Genomic DNA, 17,931 nt, shown 5'->3' on the forward strand with positions numbered 1-17,931 from the left:
GCTTATCTGTACCTGGTTTCTTCTGGGCACAGTAGCTGCTCATTGTACCTGTGCAACACGGAACAATGACAAGAGCTTTCTGTTGTAAGGTTTAATGGTAAAGGAAGTTATTGTCAATGATCAAGGACATACTCAGCAACAAGAGAGTAAGTTATCTGTTATTTTACATGAATATCATCAATGGGCTAACATTATCGAAATTAATTTTCTCATGTGCACAATCCGTATTGTGTAGTCAGAGCTCTTATCAGCTGTTAGCTCGAGGGCAATATAGGAATTAAAAACGGCATTATAGGTGTCTGAATGGAAATGAAAATGTGAAAAAATTAAACCACGTGATGATATGATATCAATTAAATAGCAGCATGCATTTGCATGAAACCTTACCATTATTAAATGTAATCAATATTTTCTAAACTTTCGACTTAATTGTCGAGGTACATATCGACAAAGTAATGTCACTCTTCATTGTATTTTTTTATCCGTGGCCCTAATAGTATTATTCCATAATCCAGTTTAACAGTATCAACATGTTATTACAAAAGTTTCTCCTCTGAGAACGTGTGCGTCATCTCGGATCACCACAATAAAAGCACAGAAGAAACAGGCTCACCTGTTGATCAGCGTTTACAGTGAGAGACTTTGACTGCAGCTCCTGTTGCCGTTGTATCGACACGACTTGATACCAAACTTGTTTGATAAAAACTGAAAGACAACTGCCAGTCACTCCTCCTGGGTATGTTCAATTTCCGTGCACAAGACCCACGGAAGGGTGGAGCTTAAAGTGGCACGAAATGTCAGGAAGGTTACTTGCTGTGTTTACCCTATTTCTGGTGTAGTTGTATGCCGTGTACAGTTATATAAATATCTATTTTTCTTTTATAAAGAAGCATTTTATGGAGCTAATTTATTCCCTCATTCTGGGGAAGACGCAGCCTACTGGTGTGGGCGGAGTTGTGTTTTGTTTAGTCATTAAAATAAAAAAAAACACACAATGTCTAATAATCTCATCTGTAGGTTTGTGACATTAACGTCATTTCAGAGATAGTATACAGAAAAAACAAACTAAGGTTTTTTATCAAAGCAGTAATAACGACACAAGAAAATAGTACTGAACCCACTGCCAGGAACCTCCTGGTCTCATTTTTAAAATGGTATAACAATGTTGGCATTACCAAGGACGATTCATTTCTTTTATTTCAAAGTTACCGTGTCAAAGACAGATCTTTAACACGTAATGTTATTTTTTGAAAATTGCATACAAGCTAGTGAGACTCTCTGATCTTTGGAGACCAGATCACAGTGGATCTAATTATTTACTAACAGCACAATTAACGGAGCAGGTGGTTCACTTCTACAGTAATATACAAACATTAACATTTGTTTTGTTCAAAGTTTTATTTTCAGTTTTCTTTGACAAAAGTTAACAGAAAACATAATTTGATTTTGGTCAGGGAAGTGTTAAGTGCTATTTTAAAAAGTTTAATTCATTATTGAGCTGATATACTGTACAGTAGAGGTCAATATCCAAGCAAGGTTAAAAAAGAAAAACACTAAATGAAAACTTCATTGATCAAATTGTTTGAATACTGAGCATCCAGGTTAATGAAAACCTCAGAGCCCCAGGACGTCTCTCTGCACCTTGCAACCCAACAGTGCATTTCCAGCTTCCACACACTCTGCCACACACGGTGCTGAAACAAAGATTGACAAAATAATAATAAAATACGTCAAACAGCTGATTTTAACCAGCACACACTGTTAAAACTACTCATTATCATGTTTATTACCGTTCTGAGCACGGAGCCATGATGCAGCCTTCATAGCCAGGAGCTCCCACTCCTCCTTAGCATCCAACTTGAAAGCATGAAGCCAGATCAGAGCCAGAGTGGTGGCCCACACTTCCTGGTTCACCTGGTTCAATCAAACAAAATCACATGGGACAGAAAAGGTGACAGGAAATCAAAGAGAGCAAAGTATTTAAAGTATCTCAGGGGGAAAAGTAGCCTAATGTCATTAAATGTTACCCACCGATGCAGGTTTTGCCTTGTCCAGCTCCTCACTGGTCTTTCCCAGTGCAGCAGCCAGACCTGGACCCAGCAGCCAGCAGCCGGACGCCATCTGGAGGGAAACCAGCTGCAGCAGAGGGTCTCTGAATGGCTGTTTGGGAGCGGTGCCTTCGGTCTCTCTAGCACTCGTCACTGAGGAAAAATGGATATAAAAGTGATGAAATTATTCCCATTTTAATAGTGAGGTTGTATCTCTGGTTTGGGCCAATTTGACAATAATATTGGGATAGGGTTAGATCAAAGCAAGTGCAAAGATTTACATAATATAGTCAGCTTTTTTACAAAAATTGTTTTACAGTCATTCAAGAAAAAAGCAACATACTGTATCACAGGAAATGTCATTTGTTCAATAGTAACATCAGTTTTCTGTGCTGTAAGGAATATAAAAAAACATTAACTAAATAATAATGTAATACAGTATTTCACATGAAAGCTGCAGAAAAAAAGATGTGACCTTCCACAGAGATTTTTTTTCTTTTATTCAGTGTTCCCTGAATTTACCTGAATTTACATTAATACAAAGATGTGTTTTACTTACATTCAGCTTCATACTCACGGGCCCGAGGCTTACTGCGCTTCTCCTCCACAAAGGCTAGTGATTAACAGAAAACAATTTTAGTTCAATGAGTAAAAATTCAGTACAATTAGCTGAAAGGACCTTTAAGAGGAAATCAGCCACAGAAATATACTGTTTTTTTGTGCCACCTCTATTCAGCTTTACTTACTGGGTTGAGTGCTACAGGCCTGCCAAAGAGGCATCCCTCCCATGGCCACTTTAAGATTCAAAAACAAATTGAAACAAAAGTATTAGAGCAAATCAACACCAACAGAGATGTGCTGTTTTGTCTAATTCAATATACAGTACTATAACCAATTCAGCTTTGTACTTACTGTCTTTACAGGTCTTTAAAACAGGCCCGCCTGCTATTCCTTGAGATTGAAAAACAGGCCCACCTGCCATTCCTTTAGATTGAAAACCAGGCCGTCCTGCCATTCCTTGAGATTGAAAACCAGGCCGTCCTGCCATTCCTTGAGATTGAAAAACAGGCCCGCCTGCCATTCCTTGAGATTGAAAAACAGGCCCGCCTGCCATTCCTTTAGATTGAAAACCAGGCCGTCCTGCCATTCCTTGAGATTGAAAAACAGGCCCGCCTGCCATTCCTTGAGATTGAAAACCAGGCCGTCCTGCCATTCCTTGAGATTGAAAAACAGGCCCGCCTGCCATTCCTTGAGATTGAAAAACAGGCCGTCCTGCTCCTCCTTGAGATTGAAAAATAGGCCCGCCTGCCATTCCTTGAGATTGAAAAACAGGCCGTCCTGCTCCTCCTTGAGATTGAAAAACAGGCCCGCCTACCATTCCTTGAGATTGAAAACCAGGCCGTCCTGCTCCTCCTTGAGATTGAAAAATAGGCCCGCCTGCCATTCCTTGAGATTGAAAACCAGGCCGTCCTGCCATTCCTTGAGATTGAAAAACTGGCCCGCCTGTTCCTCCTTGAGATTGAAAAATAGGCCCGCCTGCCATTCCTTGAGATTGAAAAACAAAGTATTGTGGTCAAGATGAAAAATATCAACATGGGTTTAGCCTACCAAGTTTATTACAAATGACTGACAACTTGTTCTTAAAATGTACAAGTTGTAAAATAACATTTGCAATAATATATGCATAAGAAAGCATATCAGAGCCAACTCAGTTCCTGTAGTGTAGAGTATTTCTATTGTATTCTATTGTATTTGGTGGGTGTATTGCTTCTATTTTATTTGAGTGTTGCTATGTCATTCATGTCACACTGATATATTATATTCATGGGTTTTAAACTTGATTAAATTCTTGTGTATGTTCTGGGTCATGTGACCAGAAGGTATATGGAGGCGAACCTGACGACGCTACAAGCGAAATGTGTTCACACAATAAATTGTATCAGCATAGAGTCCTAGCAGTGTGTGGTGGTCATTCTTCTCTACCCATAACCAATTCAGCTTTGTACTTACTGGCTTGAAGACAGGCCACCAACAAAGACCTCGCTCCAACTATAAGAGTATGAGATTGAAAAACAAAGTATTGTGGTCAAGATGAAATATATCAACATGGGTTTACCAATTTCCATTTACCATTACAAATGACTGACAACTTGTTCTTAAAATGTACAAGCTGTAAAATAACATTTGCATAGAGTATTTCACATTAAAGCTACAAAAAGTACCTGCCACAGGTATTTCATTTGTCCCAAGTTACATTAGTTTACTATACTTATGGAAATGCACTCTCACATTTGAACTTTATTTTGGCACAAGCAGGGAAATCTGAGTAATCTTTAAAATATGGAATAAGACAGAGTTGAGGAGTTATGCGAAATAAATGTAGTAAATAGTTGTAAAGTTATGTTTCTTTATTTGTCTCCTGTAATAGAAACTTGTCTTGGACAAAAAGGGCAATGCTATAGTACAAAAACAAAAACATAGATTACACTACATCAACTAAATTACTGGCTCCTGAGCTTAATTAATATTAAAAAAGCTGACATATCCTGACTTGCTGCTCCAGGCAGAACTAGGTATTGTCGATGGCTAACATAAATACCAGAGCCAAAACAACTCCTACTGTACATCCACTATTTCACATTAAATAACAAAGAAAGAGCAATTCAGACACAGAGTCATTTATAAAAATACACAGATGAGATGAGTTCTACCCTCATTCAGCTTCACACTTACAAATGTTTGCTCTCATTCCACATCCTGCCATACCTTGGTGTTGGTGCATAAGCACCAGGTATGGGGGCTGGTGCACACCTAAAAAAATCTTAGGTAGACAGGTGTGTATGACCATGAGATTCAAGTTAACTATGAAAAAAGGGTTTCCCGCACACTGTCCAGTCACTTGCAAAAAACTTTATTGTAGAGAAAACAACGTACATAACAGGCAGACATGGTCTTACTATGATTATCTCCTTCCTCTCCATGCACTGTTATGATGACTATTATGTGAATTTATGGGAATCATCCTGTGCTACTACAGAGACGCATGGGTTTTCACTTATATACTGTGCCTGCCCATTACATACTAATTTTCACAGTCTCATTACTCCATGTACTCATTGAGTTTGTTATCACCTCCCCTGGGTGGAGCTGCCCAGTCACTGCTAGTTGACTGCAGCTGTATGACCCTCTGGGACCCCCTACTTACTCAGCCTTTGACTGGCTATCTCTGACAGGGTAGGCTATATATTTGCCTGTAAAGTCACTCCCGTTTTAAAAAAATCTCGGCATGAAAAAGGTCCTGAGGACCGAAAAGTTGTTTTTTTTACGATAAAGTTTTTTGCAGGTGACTGGACAGTGTGCGGGAAACCCTTTTTTCCTTGTTTACTTGTGGCACATAGCACCAAGCATGAATTCACGAAAGAAAAAGAAAAAAACTAAATGTTTGGGATCAAGATATTATATTAATGTTACTGAATGAGAACAGTATTAACTTTTATCTGCCACTGAAAATGCCACTTACTTGGTGTTGGAACATTTCTCCGCACCAGAGGTCCTTGAAGTGGCTCGCCGCTGCCTTTGTTCACAGCAATGAAGGCAGTGTAGGAGCTGCTCACTCCTGATTGGACACTGAGCTTCACCAGCTTCTCCTTCACTCCTCCATCTTGCCTTCCTATGTGCTCTCTCTCCTCCATCTCCAGGGAGCGAATCAGAGTCCGAGCACCCAACCTGTGGACTGTTAATCTGCAGACAGGACAGAGGAGTCAACACAGGTCAAATGTTGTCTTAACCGTTAGATAACAATTCAGATATTAGAGATGTAGATGTCATTTATGCTGTATTTTGATCTTTTACTGTGAGGTGACAGTGAAAATCAATGAGGCTTACAATACAATAGAAAAATAGATTTTATTGTATCTTTGTATCAGTCACTGAGCAGACTTAAAGTCCCACTCCCGCGACCCTTTTTGGTCATTTTAAAACCAGCTCATTAGCCATGCACATTAGCAATGCACCTCTGGAGGGTGGGCGGAGACTGCGCTGCTCTGCACCCGCCCAGCCACCTCCTCGCACCCCACCCCCCGCTTGCTGACAGCTGGACATTGTACAATTACAGATTCAGCGCGTTTAGCGTAAAACTCCACACTGGGATTCGATCCCAGACTGGAGCAAGCATAGTCCTTGCTCACGGTGCAAGCTGCTCTAACAGGTGAGATATACCTGTTATACCTTTACAGCTACACCGAGCTGTGAAGCCTTTCACCTCTGGGCCAGATGCAGAGCGGGGCGGGAGCTTGTAGCACTAGTGCCCTCCCCTGGAGCTGTGACACGTCAGCTCCAGTCTCCCTGAAACTGCCAGTTTGCGTCTGCCATTGGTTCACAGCAATTTGAAGGCAGAAAAACTCAGAAATGCAATTTTGCACTTCCTTTTCTGCTGATATGTGCTCTAACACAATAAAAATGCCACAGGAACATGTGAAAAACTCAAAAAACAAGATTTTCACGGGAGTGGGTCTTTAATGTCTCAGTGCAAAATACTTTCATTAAATAGGGTCATGTTTTTAACAATTTAAAACAACTGCATTTGATTTTATTTCAATAATTCAAATCCAATATTGTAAGGTCACAACCTAATACAAAACAGCAACAACTGATGGTTTTAAATGAATTTTACCCCGTGTCCTCTTCAGGTTTGAGACTGAAGCGGAGCTGGTTCTCAGAGCGATGACCTGCCAGACTGTACTTCACCGTCACTGAACCGTCTGAAGCCTCTGGACTCTGAGAAAAGTTTTACACTGTAAAATGCAGTGATTCATTTTTTTGGACAAACAATCAACGCATTTTCTGTGGCCCTGCCAATGCTGTCATTATTACATGACAATATTTCTTAGGTCAAATGCAGAGGGCTTTGAGGGATTCTGTATAAAATTACTTTTGTACAGAAATATTTGTCCATCATTAAGCACTCATGGCACCAAAAATCCCTTTAAGGTGATTAAATGAAATGAAATGATTAAATTATAAATGTGATTCATAATTCCTTCATTTCAACAGGCAGTCTCATTGAGTTTGGGTCTTTTTCAAGGCTTCAAATCATTACATTAATAAATCTGAATGCTGATCAAAATTAGAGCAGGGAGGTATTTCACTGTGAGTTGGTGCTGCTCCTACCTGTCCAGTGAGCTGGGCATAAACCAGTGACCTTTGACCCTCGAAAAGTGTTGTGATTGGTGGAGAGAGAACAGTGACAGACACTCCTTTTGGTAAATCCCATGTGACTGAGATGTCCTTTACGGCTGGCTGCAGGGCAAACCGCAGCGACTGCATCACCTGGTGGGAAAAAAAAAACATTTGGTTGGGAGAACTCTTTTTTAAATGTATTCAACAAAGAACTTAATGGTCACATTTTTTATAAAGATGTTTTCATTTATGTTTCTTTCTTTTCTTACTTTAGGTTGCATCCTGTCCTTTCCTGTGATGAACTGGGCGTGACCTCCTCCTTCCTTGGCAATCCCATTGATGAGAGCAGAGCTGGCTCCTTCCCCGATCCCAAAGGAGAAACACCTGAAATACAGAAGTTTTGTTTGTAAGACACACAACACTACAACATGGGTCAAACTGTGAGATTGTGTTTTTGTTTCACCTGTGGGAACCTGAATTCTTCTTCACCAGATCTATCACTTCTTTGGTGTTGCCCACTTCACCGTCAGTGAAGACAAAGAGCTGGAGAGAAGAGTTTACACTTGAGTTACATAACATCACATCATGTCACTTAAGTAAGTAACACAACTGTTTTTTTATGGTGATATGTCTGTGTGGACTGTGTTTTACTTGTCTGGGTTGACTGGGAATGCAGCGCTGGCTGTAAATATGTTGGAGGGGTTTCAGGATCTCTGTTCCTCCCAGATCAGCCTCCATCGTCTCAACCTTCTTCACAGCCTCTTCCATGGAGCTCTGGCTGTACTCCACACTCTTACTGCCATCATACAAATGAATGAACACGTGCAAAGTCACTAAATTACAAGAAGGCTCTTTGCAAAGTGACATGAGAGAATGACTTACGGGAACATGTGTTCAAACCACGACCCGAAACTGTAGATATTGAAATAGCAGCCCATTGGTAAGCTCTTCAACAGCAGCAGTAGAGTATCCTGAAGATAGAAGAGGATCAATAGTGAAGTTTACTGTTGAAGAGGGAAACTATCAATGATTTTATAATTGAGTCAACACTTGTTGAATACCCTGGCACTGGCAATACGAGTCTGATGTCCCATGCTGCGGTTCATCGGTGAGTCCATGCTCCCAGATCGATCCATCAAGAACACAAACTCTCCACTTGAGGCACCTGAAGACATCACAGACTGAGGGAACTCAGGGTACAGACTCAGCATCACGACTGGATCACCCATCAGAGTGCCTGAAACACAATGTTTATTCCAAAAATGTTACTTAGTTGTAAAATGAGTAGCTACCTTTTTTCTACAAAATAACATCTTCAGTAGTTTTCTCTCACCAGACTGGGCAGAGGCCTGTCCTGCCTCCACCACAGCAGAGGGCTGGTGGGCATCTTTGTAATAAATCAGAAGTTCAACATCTCTGTCAAACTTGTGTCCTGCAGCCAACTTCACCTGGAGTTCACAAAAACACACTCATAAACATCATTAAAGTTATGAAATGTCTTCCTAATGTTGAGGAACAGCCACACACAGCAGACACATCAGCAGTCTACCTACCGTGGCCTGGGTCTGTTCTGTGTTGAGGTACTGGACCGGGTCCAGGGAACAGTTGGACTCTACTTTAGAGACTGGACGAGGAGAGGACACTCGGGCAGAAAAAGACAGACTGTAGGGAACCAGAGAGGCTGGAACAGAAGTCACCTGGACACTGGCACCTTCACTACCTGTGAACAATTTAGAAACTAGACTTATAAATTGAATATTGCATTTAAACATCTGGCGCAGGGAAAAGCTACCACTGAAACATAAATGAGAAGAGTCTCTGATGCTGTAGCTACTCAAAAACAGTGCTAATGGCAGCATGCTAAAGTAGGAATAATGTTTACTATGACTTGATGGTTGTTCACAAGGACAGCAGTCAGAGGATAAAGGTACAAGGATTCATCCACTGGATGTTATGGATATCTGTACCAGTTCGGCAAACCATCCAATCATTCTGATGATACACAAGCCAAGGATGTCAATCTGTTGGTGGCATAAGGGAAAACGGGATGGTTGGTGTGATTATAACTCAACCTGATTATATTTAAAACTAGAACATTTCCTCTGGGAAATTTTGAGAGGGCCACGGGAGCTACGGCCGGTTTTGCCATCTCTGTCAACATGGGAATCAAACCCACGACCTTAAGGTCAAGACAGAGTTGATCAGACAGACACATGATCATCTTTCTATAAGCACTGATATGGAGGAGCTGTAACCACATTAGGTTACCTGTGTGTGTGTGTGTGTGTGTGCGTATGTGTGTGTGTATCTCTAACGTTTATCACATGAAGTTACCTATGTGTTTGCGTGTGTGTGTGGGAGAGGAGTGCGCGCATACGCTCGCATGTGTACATTACCTGTGTGTTTTGATGCGTGTGTGTCTGTAACTGTAATCACATGAAGTTACCTGTGTGTTGGTGTGTGTGGTTGTGTTTGACAGTGACTTGAACTAAACCTGATGAAGGTGCCTGAAGCAATGACATAAGTTTAAAAAAAAAAGCAGCCCTTAATAAGCACAGAGCTTTTAGAGAGAATTCAATTAAGTACAACAGGGAGCAACAGGAGGAATAAAGTCTGACCTGAGAACTGTATGAAACCTGTTTGTGTAAATGTGACACAATCTGATCTGAGAACAGTTTCCAGAGCTGGTTCTAGAGTCTGTGTGTGTGTGACTGACTTGACACATGTTATGAGCTGCATCCTGTGTCAGTCTGATTTAGCTGTGTCTGTGTTTATAAACATTTAAACGAGCGCCAGGTGGATTCTTTATGAAGTTAACGAGCTCTGGCCTGAGAATCAGACGGTACCACGGCAACTTGAGGTGGTTGCCAATGACGATAGAGGCCCCCAGGCTGAGGCAGACAGAAACGTCGAGAAAAAGAACGATTTTCTGCCTCTGCACTGGTCTCGCATTTAGGCTTACTGTGACAAAACGGTAACTCCTATCAGAAAAAAACACAGATCAACCGTGCTGTAACGACTTCCTGAAAAATTTGGTACGATTTGGTGTTTCTACAGTAAATATTTTGGAGGCACTGGCAATTTTAAAACATCGGCCCGTTCTGCTTCTCTCAGAAAATCTTTGTATTGGAGTCAATGAGGAGCAGAGACAGATGTGGCCACACTCAGAAGCTGATAATTCAAATTCTGTAAGTCTCTCTGATATTTTGAGCACATGGTAAGAGACAGAACAAGTTTGTCTACAAATTTTTGAAAAAATCATGCGTGTAGAGTGTAAATTGTGGCCGGGCCGAGTGTGGAAAGAGAAAATATCTGGAGTTTTTCTGGGCTTTCTCCCACTCTAACCGATGATGTCACGCACTCTGACACGAACATTCCGTGCAATACATAACCATTATAATCTCATAATTTCTCCGCAAAAGATCATGATCATTGATCAGGGATTGATCAAAAACTATATGACCTATCAAAATGTGGAATAATACGCCAATACACAAGACTTGTGTCTACTGTTTAAGTTTAAATGAGGTCTCTAGGTGAAAGTATGCCTGAGACCCTCAAAGGAGGTTAAATCGAAAGCAACTGGACTTAGTTATTTGTTTGGGAAGACGTCTCACCTCTCATCCAAGAGGCTTCATCAGTTCATGTACGCATCTGACCAGGCTGGGACATCGGACCGCTTTCGACTGCTTTCGATTTAACCTCCTTTGAGATACTATGACTTGGACAAATGAGAATATGCACAGGCTTCCTGAGCAGTAGACGTTTGTAAAACTCCAATGATTGTTCTTTTTTGCTCTTTTTTTCCCCGCCCGTCCCATTGACTTCAATGCAAAATTTTGCATTGTTTTTCGCAACTTCCATCGCGAAAATTTTGTAAACTGTTGAGAAAAGTAATAGCATAGCAATCCGATCAGGACACACGTTTTGATATATAATTTAGTAGGCACTGGTCCCTGCAGCTATTTCATAGCTGTAGGGGCCAGTGCCCGGTGCGATGGCCCGTGGCCCTGAATAAAGAACTTCCCCAAATGGTTGAGATGTTCCAGCCTGGACTGAATCATCTCTGAAGCATCCAGTTAGCATGGTCAAAACACATCCAGCTCTTCATCTCGATTTCAGCCAAAAGTATTTAAGAAAAAAGTTTCTTGATTAAAATTCTTTTCCCGCTAGACTGTATGTCAAGGTCAGTATTGATTTCAACCTAAAAAGTTCCAGATGCCTTTGCAGCACAGCAACTAGCAGGTGTTCTTCTGGTGTGTTTCTCACTGGTGTTTGAGCTTGAGAACTTTGTGGTTGCATCAAGTACAAAGTGCACCATCCACCCAGTGCTCAGACATGAAACCAGCTTGCGGTGTTGGCTCGATTTCCTACCTTGAGGTTGGTAGCGAGGGTTGAGCACTGCAGGCAGACAAAACCTCAGCCCGTCATCAGCCTGCACAGCCAGCTCAGTGACGTACTCCAGCCTGATGGAGGCGCTCTCTCCTGGAGGCAGACTGCCCACACTCAGAGTGAATATATCTGGACTCTGCTCACTCTCCTCCAACATGAAGGCCTGCTGACCAGAGCTCAGAGCATCATCGTACTCCTCATGAGCCTGGAGCACAGAGGACACACGCCAACAACATCCACATCAGTGTTTACTGTCTCTTTCAGATCTTTAACAGTGAGATAAACCTCCAGCGTCCAGCTCACCTGCTGCTTCTCCTTCACCTCAGCTACAACCTCTGTCTGTCCAATCTTAGCACTGAAATGACAGACAGCAGCATCTCCAGGCAGAGGGAAGACAAAAACAGCCTCTATTGGTTTGTCCTCCTTGTTCTCGTAGTTCAGGGTGGAGACCACTGTAGCCACATGGTCCCTCACCTCCAGCTCCACCTCGATGCTCTTCAGAGGAACTGACAGAGACATGGACGGAAAAACAATGATGAGCATTAAGACAGAATGAAAACTGTTGTGTGATTTTGCCCCCTGTTGCTATTACAGTCAATGAAAGCCTCTTAACTTTTACATGAATACAAAGAGTTGAGGGTAGAAATTTGTGTTTCTCTGTACCTGGATTGTTTTGGGCAGTTAGTAAACCACAGCAGCAGCTCATTGTACCTGTGCAACAAGGAACAAGGACAAGAGCTTTCTGTTGTTAAAGGGATAGTTCACCCAAAATTCAAATTTACGTGCAGCAGTATTTGTTCATATAATGGTTGTGAATGGACACCACTTTTCTTCATCCAAAAAGACACACCAAAAAACATCCAAATACCTCCATACTGCTCGGCTGTATTGTCCCTCTTGTATTGAAGCCCTAAATAAGTATATATTCGAAGCTTGTTTGTAGTGGAAGCTCCCAGTGTCTCAGTTCACTGGTCTTCTGTGTCGACCGGTGGAACAATTTCTCATGTTGGGGCTTCAATACAAGAGGGACATTACAGATGAGCAGCATGGATGGAGGTATTTGGATGTTTTTTGGTGTGTCTTTTTGGACAAAGAAAAGCTGTGTCTATTCACAACCATTAGGACAAATACTGCTGTGCGGACCCCCCCGTAACTCAGAGAAGGCACGGAGGACTCTGAAAATTCTCACAGCTCTTAGTCGACATGAGGGTGAGTAGATAATGAGTGAAATTTGAATTTTGGGTGAACTATCCCTTTAAGGTTGAATGGTAAAGGAAGTTATAGTGAATGATACAGTAGGTGCTCAGCAACAAGAGAGGAAGTTAATATCTATTATTTTACATCAATATTATGATTGGGCTATTTATTAAACATCATCGAAATGAGGAATTTTCTCATGTGCACAATCCGTATCACCACTGCTGTAGGCTATGTCCGCGTAGTCAGAGCAGATAGTTTTCTGTCTTTATTTATCTGCTGTTGGCTCGACGGCAAAAGGGAAATAAAAACTGAATTTTGTATCAGTGTCTGATTCTGATAGGAAATTAAAATGTGAACATTTGAAACCACGTGATATGACATCAATTAAGTAGTAGCAGCATGCATGCATAACTTGAGAAACCCGTTATTAAACTTAATTAATATTTTCTAAACTTTCGACATTGTCTTTTGACTTAATTCTCGAGGTACATAACGACAGAAAAAAATCTCCCATCTCTCATTTTAGTTTTAATTCATAATCCAGTATAACAGTATCAACAAGTTTCTCCTCTGACACCGAGTGCGTCATCTCGGATCACCATAATAAAAGCACAGAAGAAACAGGCTCACCTGTTGATCAGCGTTTACAGTGAGAGAGACTTTGACTGCAGCTCCTGTTGCCGTTGTATCGACACGACTTGATACCAAACTTGTTTGATAAAAACTGAAAGACAACTGCCAGTCACTCCTCCTGGGTATGTTCAATTTCCGTGCAGAAGACCCACGGAAGGGTGGAGCTTAAAGTGGCACGAAATGCCAGAAAGGTTACTTGCTGTGTTTACCCTATTTCTGGTGTACTTGTACTTGTAGTATGGACTGCTGTGTGTCATTTAGTAAAGAAGCATTTTATGGAGCTAATTTATTCCCTCATTCTGGGGAAGACGCAGCCTACTGGTGTGGGCGGAGTTGTGTTTTGTTTAGTCATTAAAATAAAAAAAAACACACAATGTCTAATAATCTCATCTCTAGGTTTTTGACATTAACACGTCATGTCAGAGATATACAGAAAAAACAAACTCAAGTCATGTGTCGAACATTTTTTATTTTATTTTATTAAAGCCAGACAGAAGAAATAGTTCTGAACCCACTTTACTGTTATGCTTCTTCTGGTCTAATTTTTTAAATGGTAGGCTATATTACCATTGCCAAGGAGGATTATCATCATTTTTTCTTCTATTTCAAAGTCAAGAAATACTATCTACTATACTGTGTCAAAGACAGATCTTTAGCCTGTAATATTATATATTGAAAATTGCATACAAGCTAGTGAGACTTTCTGATCTTTGGAGACCCGATCACAGTGGACCTAATTATTTACTAACAGCACAATTAACAGAGCAGGTGGTTCACTTCTACAGTAATATACAAACATTAACATTTGTTTTGTTCAAAGTTTTATTTTCACTTTTCTTTGACAAAAGTGAACAGAAAACATAATTTGATTCAGGGAAGTATTAAGTGCTATTTTAAAAAGTTTAATTCATTATTGAACTGATATAGAGTAGAGGTCAATATCCAAGCAAGGTTAAAAAAGAAAAACACTAAAAGAAAACTTTATTGACTGAGTTGTTTCAATGAAAACCTCAGAGCCCCAGGACATCTCTCTGCACCTTGCAACCCAACAGTGCATTTCCAGCTTCCACACACTCTGCCACACACGGTGCTGAAACAAAGATTTACAAATTAATAATAAAATAAGTCAAACAGCTGATTTTATCCAGCACACACTGTTAAAACTACTCATTATCATGTTTATTACCGTTCTGAGCACGGAGGCATGATGCAGCCTTCATAGCCAGGAGCTCCCACTCCTCCTTAGCATCCAACTTGAAAGCATGAAGCCAGATCAGAGCCAGAGTGGTGGCCCACACTTCCTGGTTCACCTGGTTCAGCCAATCAAACAAAATCACATGGGACAGAAAAGGTGACAGGAAATCAAAGAGAGCAAAGTATATAAAGTATCTCAGGGGGAAAAGTAGCCTAATGTCATTAAATGTTACCCACCGATGCAGGTTTTGCCTTGTCCAGCTCCTCACTGGTCTTTCCCAGTGCAGCAGCCAGACCTGGACCCAGCAGCCAGCAGCCGGACGCCATCTGGAGGGAAACCAGCTGCAGCAGAGGGTCTCTGACAGGCTGTTTGGGAGCGGTGCCTTCGGTCTCTTCAGCATTCTTCACTGAAAAAAAATGGATATAAAAGTGATGAAATTATTCCCATTTTAATAGTGAGGTTGTATCTCTGGTCTGGGCCAATTTGACACAAATATTGGATAAGATAAGATAAAAGCAAGTGCAAAGATTTACACACATACTAATAAAGTCACTGAGAGCTTTGATTCAGCTATAATTTTGTTCTTGCAGGAGGTTTTTTAAATGTACAAGTTGTTAAGTCGATCAAATGATGTAAAAGTGACTCTTAAAATGTACAAATGATAAAATTATATTTCCAGAAGCTCAGTCTTTCTAACCTGTACATAAGAGAGAGCCAATGCAGCTCCTATAAAGTATTTCACATTAAAGCTACAAAAATAGAATAATCCTCCATAGAAATGTATTTTGTTTCACATTTACATCCAATAATACACAAGTTTGTTCCACTTCCCCCCAGCTTTGTACTTACTGGCCATACGGGGTCCAGGACCACAGTCCGGTAAAACACCTGTTACGATGGAAAAAAGGTTTAAACAAAAAAGCTACAACAACACAACAGACTTGTGAGGTTTTTACAAAATCTCACACTTTCTACAGTCATGTTTCAAGAAAAAAGTGACATTGTATCACAGGAAAAGTCATTTGTTCAGTAGTAACATCAGTTTTCTGTGCTGTAAGTAACATAAAAAAACATTAACTAAATAATAATAACTCAACCTTCCTCACTTATTGCAGTGAGCAGCTACACATGTTGCCAGTGTCAATAAAGAGCTAAAATTACTTCTAGTATTCACATGAAAGCTGCAGAAACCAACAAAAGAGATGTGATTTGTTTCTTTTACTCAGTGTTCACTGAATTTACATTAATACAAAGATGTGTGTTTCACTCACGTCCAGCTTCATAGCTCCCCATTAGTAAGGCTAGTGATTGACAGAAAACAATTTTAGTTCAATGAGTGAAAAATCATTTCAATTAGCTGAAAGGACCTTTAAGAGGAAATCAGCCACAGAAATATACTGTTTTAATGTCCCACATCTATTCAGCTTTACTTACTGGGTGGAGCGTTACTGGGTGGAGCGTTACAGGCTTGCCGACGAGGCATCATTCCCATGAGCCCTTTAAGATACAAACAGAAATTGAGAGCAAATGACTGACAAGTCGTTCTTAAAATGTACAAGTTGTAAAACAATATTTCTAAAAATCAATCAACACCAACAGAGATGTGCTGTTTTGTCTGATTCAATATACTATATAACCAATTCAGCTTTGTACTTACTGCCTTTCTTACAGCCCTTTAACAAAATCCCTGCTCCTCCTAGAGATTGAAAAACAAAGTATTGTGGTCAAGAAGAAAAAAAACAATGAGTTTACTGAGTTTATTACAAATGACTGACAACTTGTTCTTAAAATGTACAAGTTGTAAAATAACATTTGCAATAACATATGCATAACAAAGCATATCAGAGCCAACTCAGCTCCTGTAGATTATTTCACATTAAAGCTACAAAAAGTGACACATCCTGCCACATGGTATTTATTCATTTGTCCCAAATGATATTAGTTTACTATACTTATGGAAATTCACTCTCACATTTGAACTTTATTTTGGTATGAGCAGGGAAACCTGAGTCATCTTTAAGATGGAATAAGACAGAGAGTTGAGGGCATTATGTGAAATAATTGTAGTAAGTAGTAAATTTAAGTTTCTAAGAGAAACTTGTCTTGGACAAAAAGAGCAATGCTATAGTACAAAAACAAAAACAAACATTAAACTATATCAACTAAATTACTGGCTCCTGAACTTATCACAGTGATTTGCAAGTTGCTGCATGTAGCTCCTGAAATGTACAGGAGTTTAATTAATATTTTAAAAAGCTGACACATCCTGACTTGCTGCTCCGGGCAAAACCAGGTATTGTCGGTGACTAACACAAATACCAGAGCTAAAACAACTCCTACTGTACATCCACTATTTCACATTAAATAACAAAGAAAGAGCAATTCAGACACAGAGTCATTTATAAAAATACACAGATGAGATGAGTTCTACCCTCATTCAGCTTTGTACTTACTAACGTTTGCTCCCTTTGCACATAATGCCATAGGTATGCACATGACTTCAAGAAAGAAAAAGAAAAAAAGCAAATGTTTAGGATCAATATATTATATTATTTTTACTGAATGAGAACAGTATTAACTTTTATCTGCCACTGAAAATGCCACTTACTTGGTGTTGGAACATTTCTCCGCACCAGAGGTCCTTGAAGTGGCTCGCCGCTGCCTTTGTTCACAGCAATGAAGGCAGTGTAGGAGCTGCTCACTCCTGATTGGACACTGAGCTTCACCAGCTTCTCCTTCACTCCTCCATCTTGCCTTCCTCTGTGCTCTCTCTCCTCCATCTCCAGGGAGCGAATCAGAGTCCGAGCACCCAACCTGTGGACTGTTAATCTGCAGACAGGACAGAGGAGTCAACACAGGTCAAATGTTGTCTTAACCGTTAGATAACAATTCAGATATTAGAGATGTAGATGTCATTTATGCTGGATTTTGATCTTTTACTGTGAGGTGACAGTGAAAATCAATGAGTCTTACAATACAATAGAAAAATATATGTTATTGTACAGTATGTGTGTATCAGTCACTGAGCAGACTTAATTTCTCAGCACAAAATTATTTCGTTAAATACTGCATTTGATTTTATTTAAAGTTTAAATAATTCAAATCCAATATTGTAAGTTCACAACCTAATACAAAACAGCACCAACTGGTTTTAAATGAATTTTACCCCGTGTCCTCTTCAGGTTTGAGACTGAAGCGGAGCTGGTTCTCAGAGCGATGACCTGCCAGACTGTACTTCACCGTCACTGAACCTTCTGAAGCCTCTGGACTCTGAGAAAAGTTTTA

At 40.3% G+C, this 17,931-nt stretch overlaps 3 protein-coding genes across 3 annotated transcripts in view; all 3 read right to left on the bottom strand.

Annotated features, from left to right (window-relative positions):
- The window catches only part of LOC146975807 (von Willebrand factor A domain-containing protein 5A-like), a 33,323-nt gene extending 19,832 nt beyond the window's left edge, over window positions 1-13,491 (bottom strand). Inside the window, exon 1 of the mRNA XM_085794640.1 lies at window positions 13,449-13,491. The gene's annotated coding sequence lies outside the window, so the exon portion shown is untranslated. The remainder of the gene's footprint in view (window positions 1-13,448) is intronic.
- LOC146975809 (von Willebrand factor A domain-containing protein 5A-like) lies at window positions 1,379-12,137 on the bottom strand. The gene is made up of 16 exons (XM_085794641.1): window positions 11,922-12,137; window positions 11,601-11,823; window positions 8,780-8,946; window positions 8,560-8,674; window positions 8,288-8,463; window positions 8,109-8,197; window positions 7,878-8,022; window positions 7,690-7,769; window positions 7,496-7,610; window positions 7,218-7,376; window positions 6,721-6,824; window positions 5,540-5,789; window positions 3,424-3,593; window positions 2,032-2,209; window positions 1,791-1,914; window positions 1,379-1,694 (listed from the first exon to the last, which is right to left on the bottom strand). The coding sequence occupies exons 1-16, from the start codon at window positions 12,135-12,137 to the stop codon at window positions 1,615-1,617; spliced, it is 2,391 nt and encodes a 796-aa protein (XP_085650767.1). The 3' UTR covers window positions 1,379-1,614.
- A 419-nt stretch (window positions 13,492-13,910) lies between the features above and the next one.
- LOC146975810 (von Willebrand factor A domain-containing protein 5A-like) lies at window positions 13,911-17,134 on the bottom strand. The gene is made up of 8 exons (XM_085795047.1): window positions 17,100-17,134; window positions 16,304-16,342; window positions 16,081-16,143; window positions 15,918-15,947; window positions 15,496-15,534; window positions 14,883-15,052; window positions 14,638-14,761; window positions 13,911-14,541 (listed from the first exon to the last, which is right to left on the bottom strand). Exons 1-8 carry the CDS (start codon window positions 17,128-17,130, stop codon window positions 14,462-14,464), a joined length of 576 nt encoding a protein of 191 aa, XP_085651173.1. The 5' UTR covers window positions 17,131-17,134; the 3' UTR covers window positions 13,911-14,461.
- Between the last annotated feature and the right edge of the window lie 797 nt (window positions 17,135-17,931).

The sequence above is a fragment of the Trachurus japonicus genome, chromosome 13 (assembly GCF_045865225.1).
Source record: "Trachurus japonicus isolate A0001 chromosome 13, Traja_1.0".
Taxonomy (NCBI): domain Eukaryota; kingdom Metazoa; phylum Chordata; class Actinopteri; order Carangiformes; family Carangidae; genus Trachurus; species Trachurus japonicus.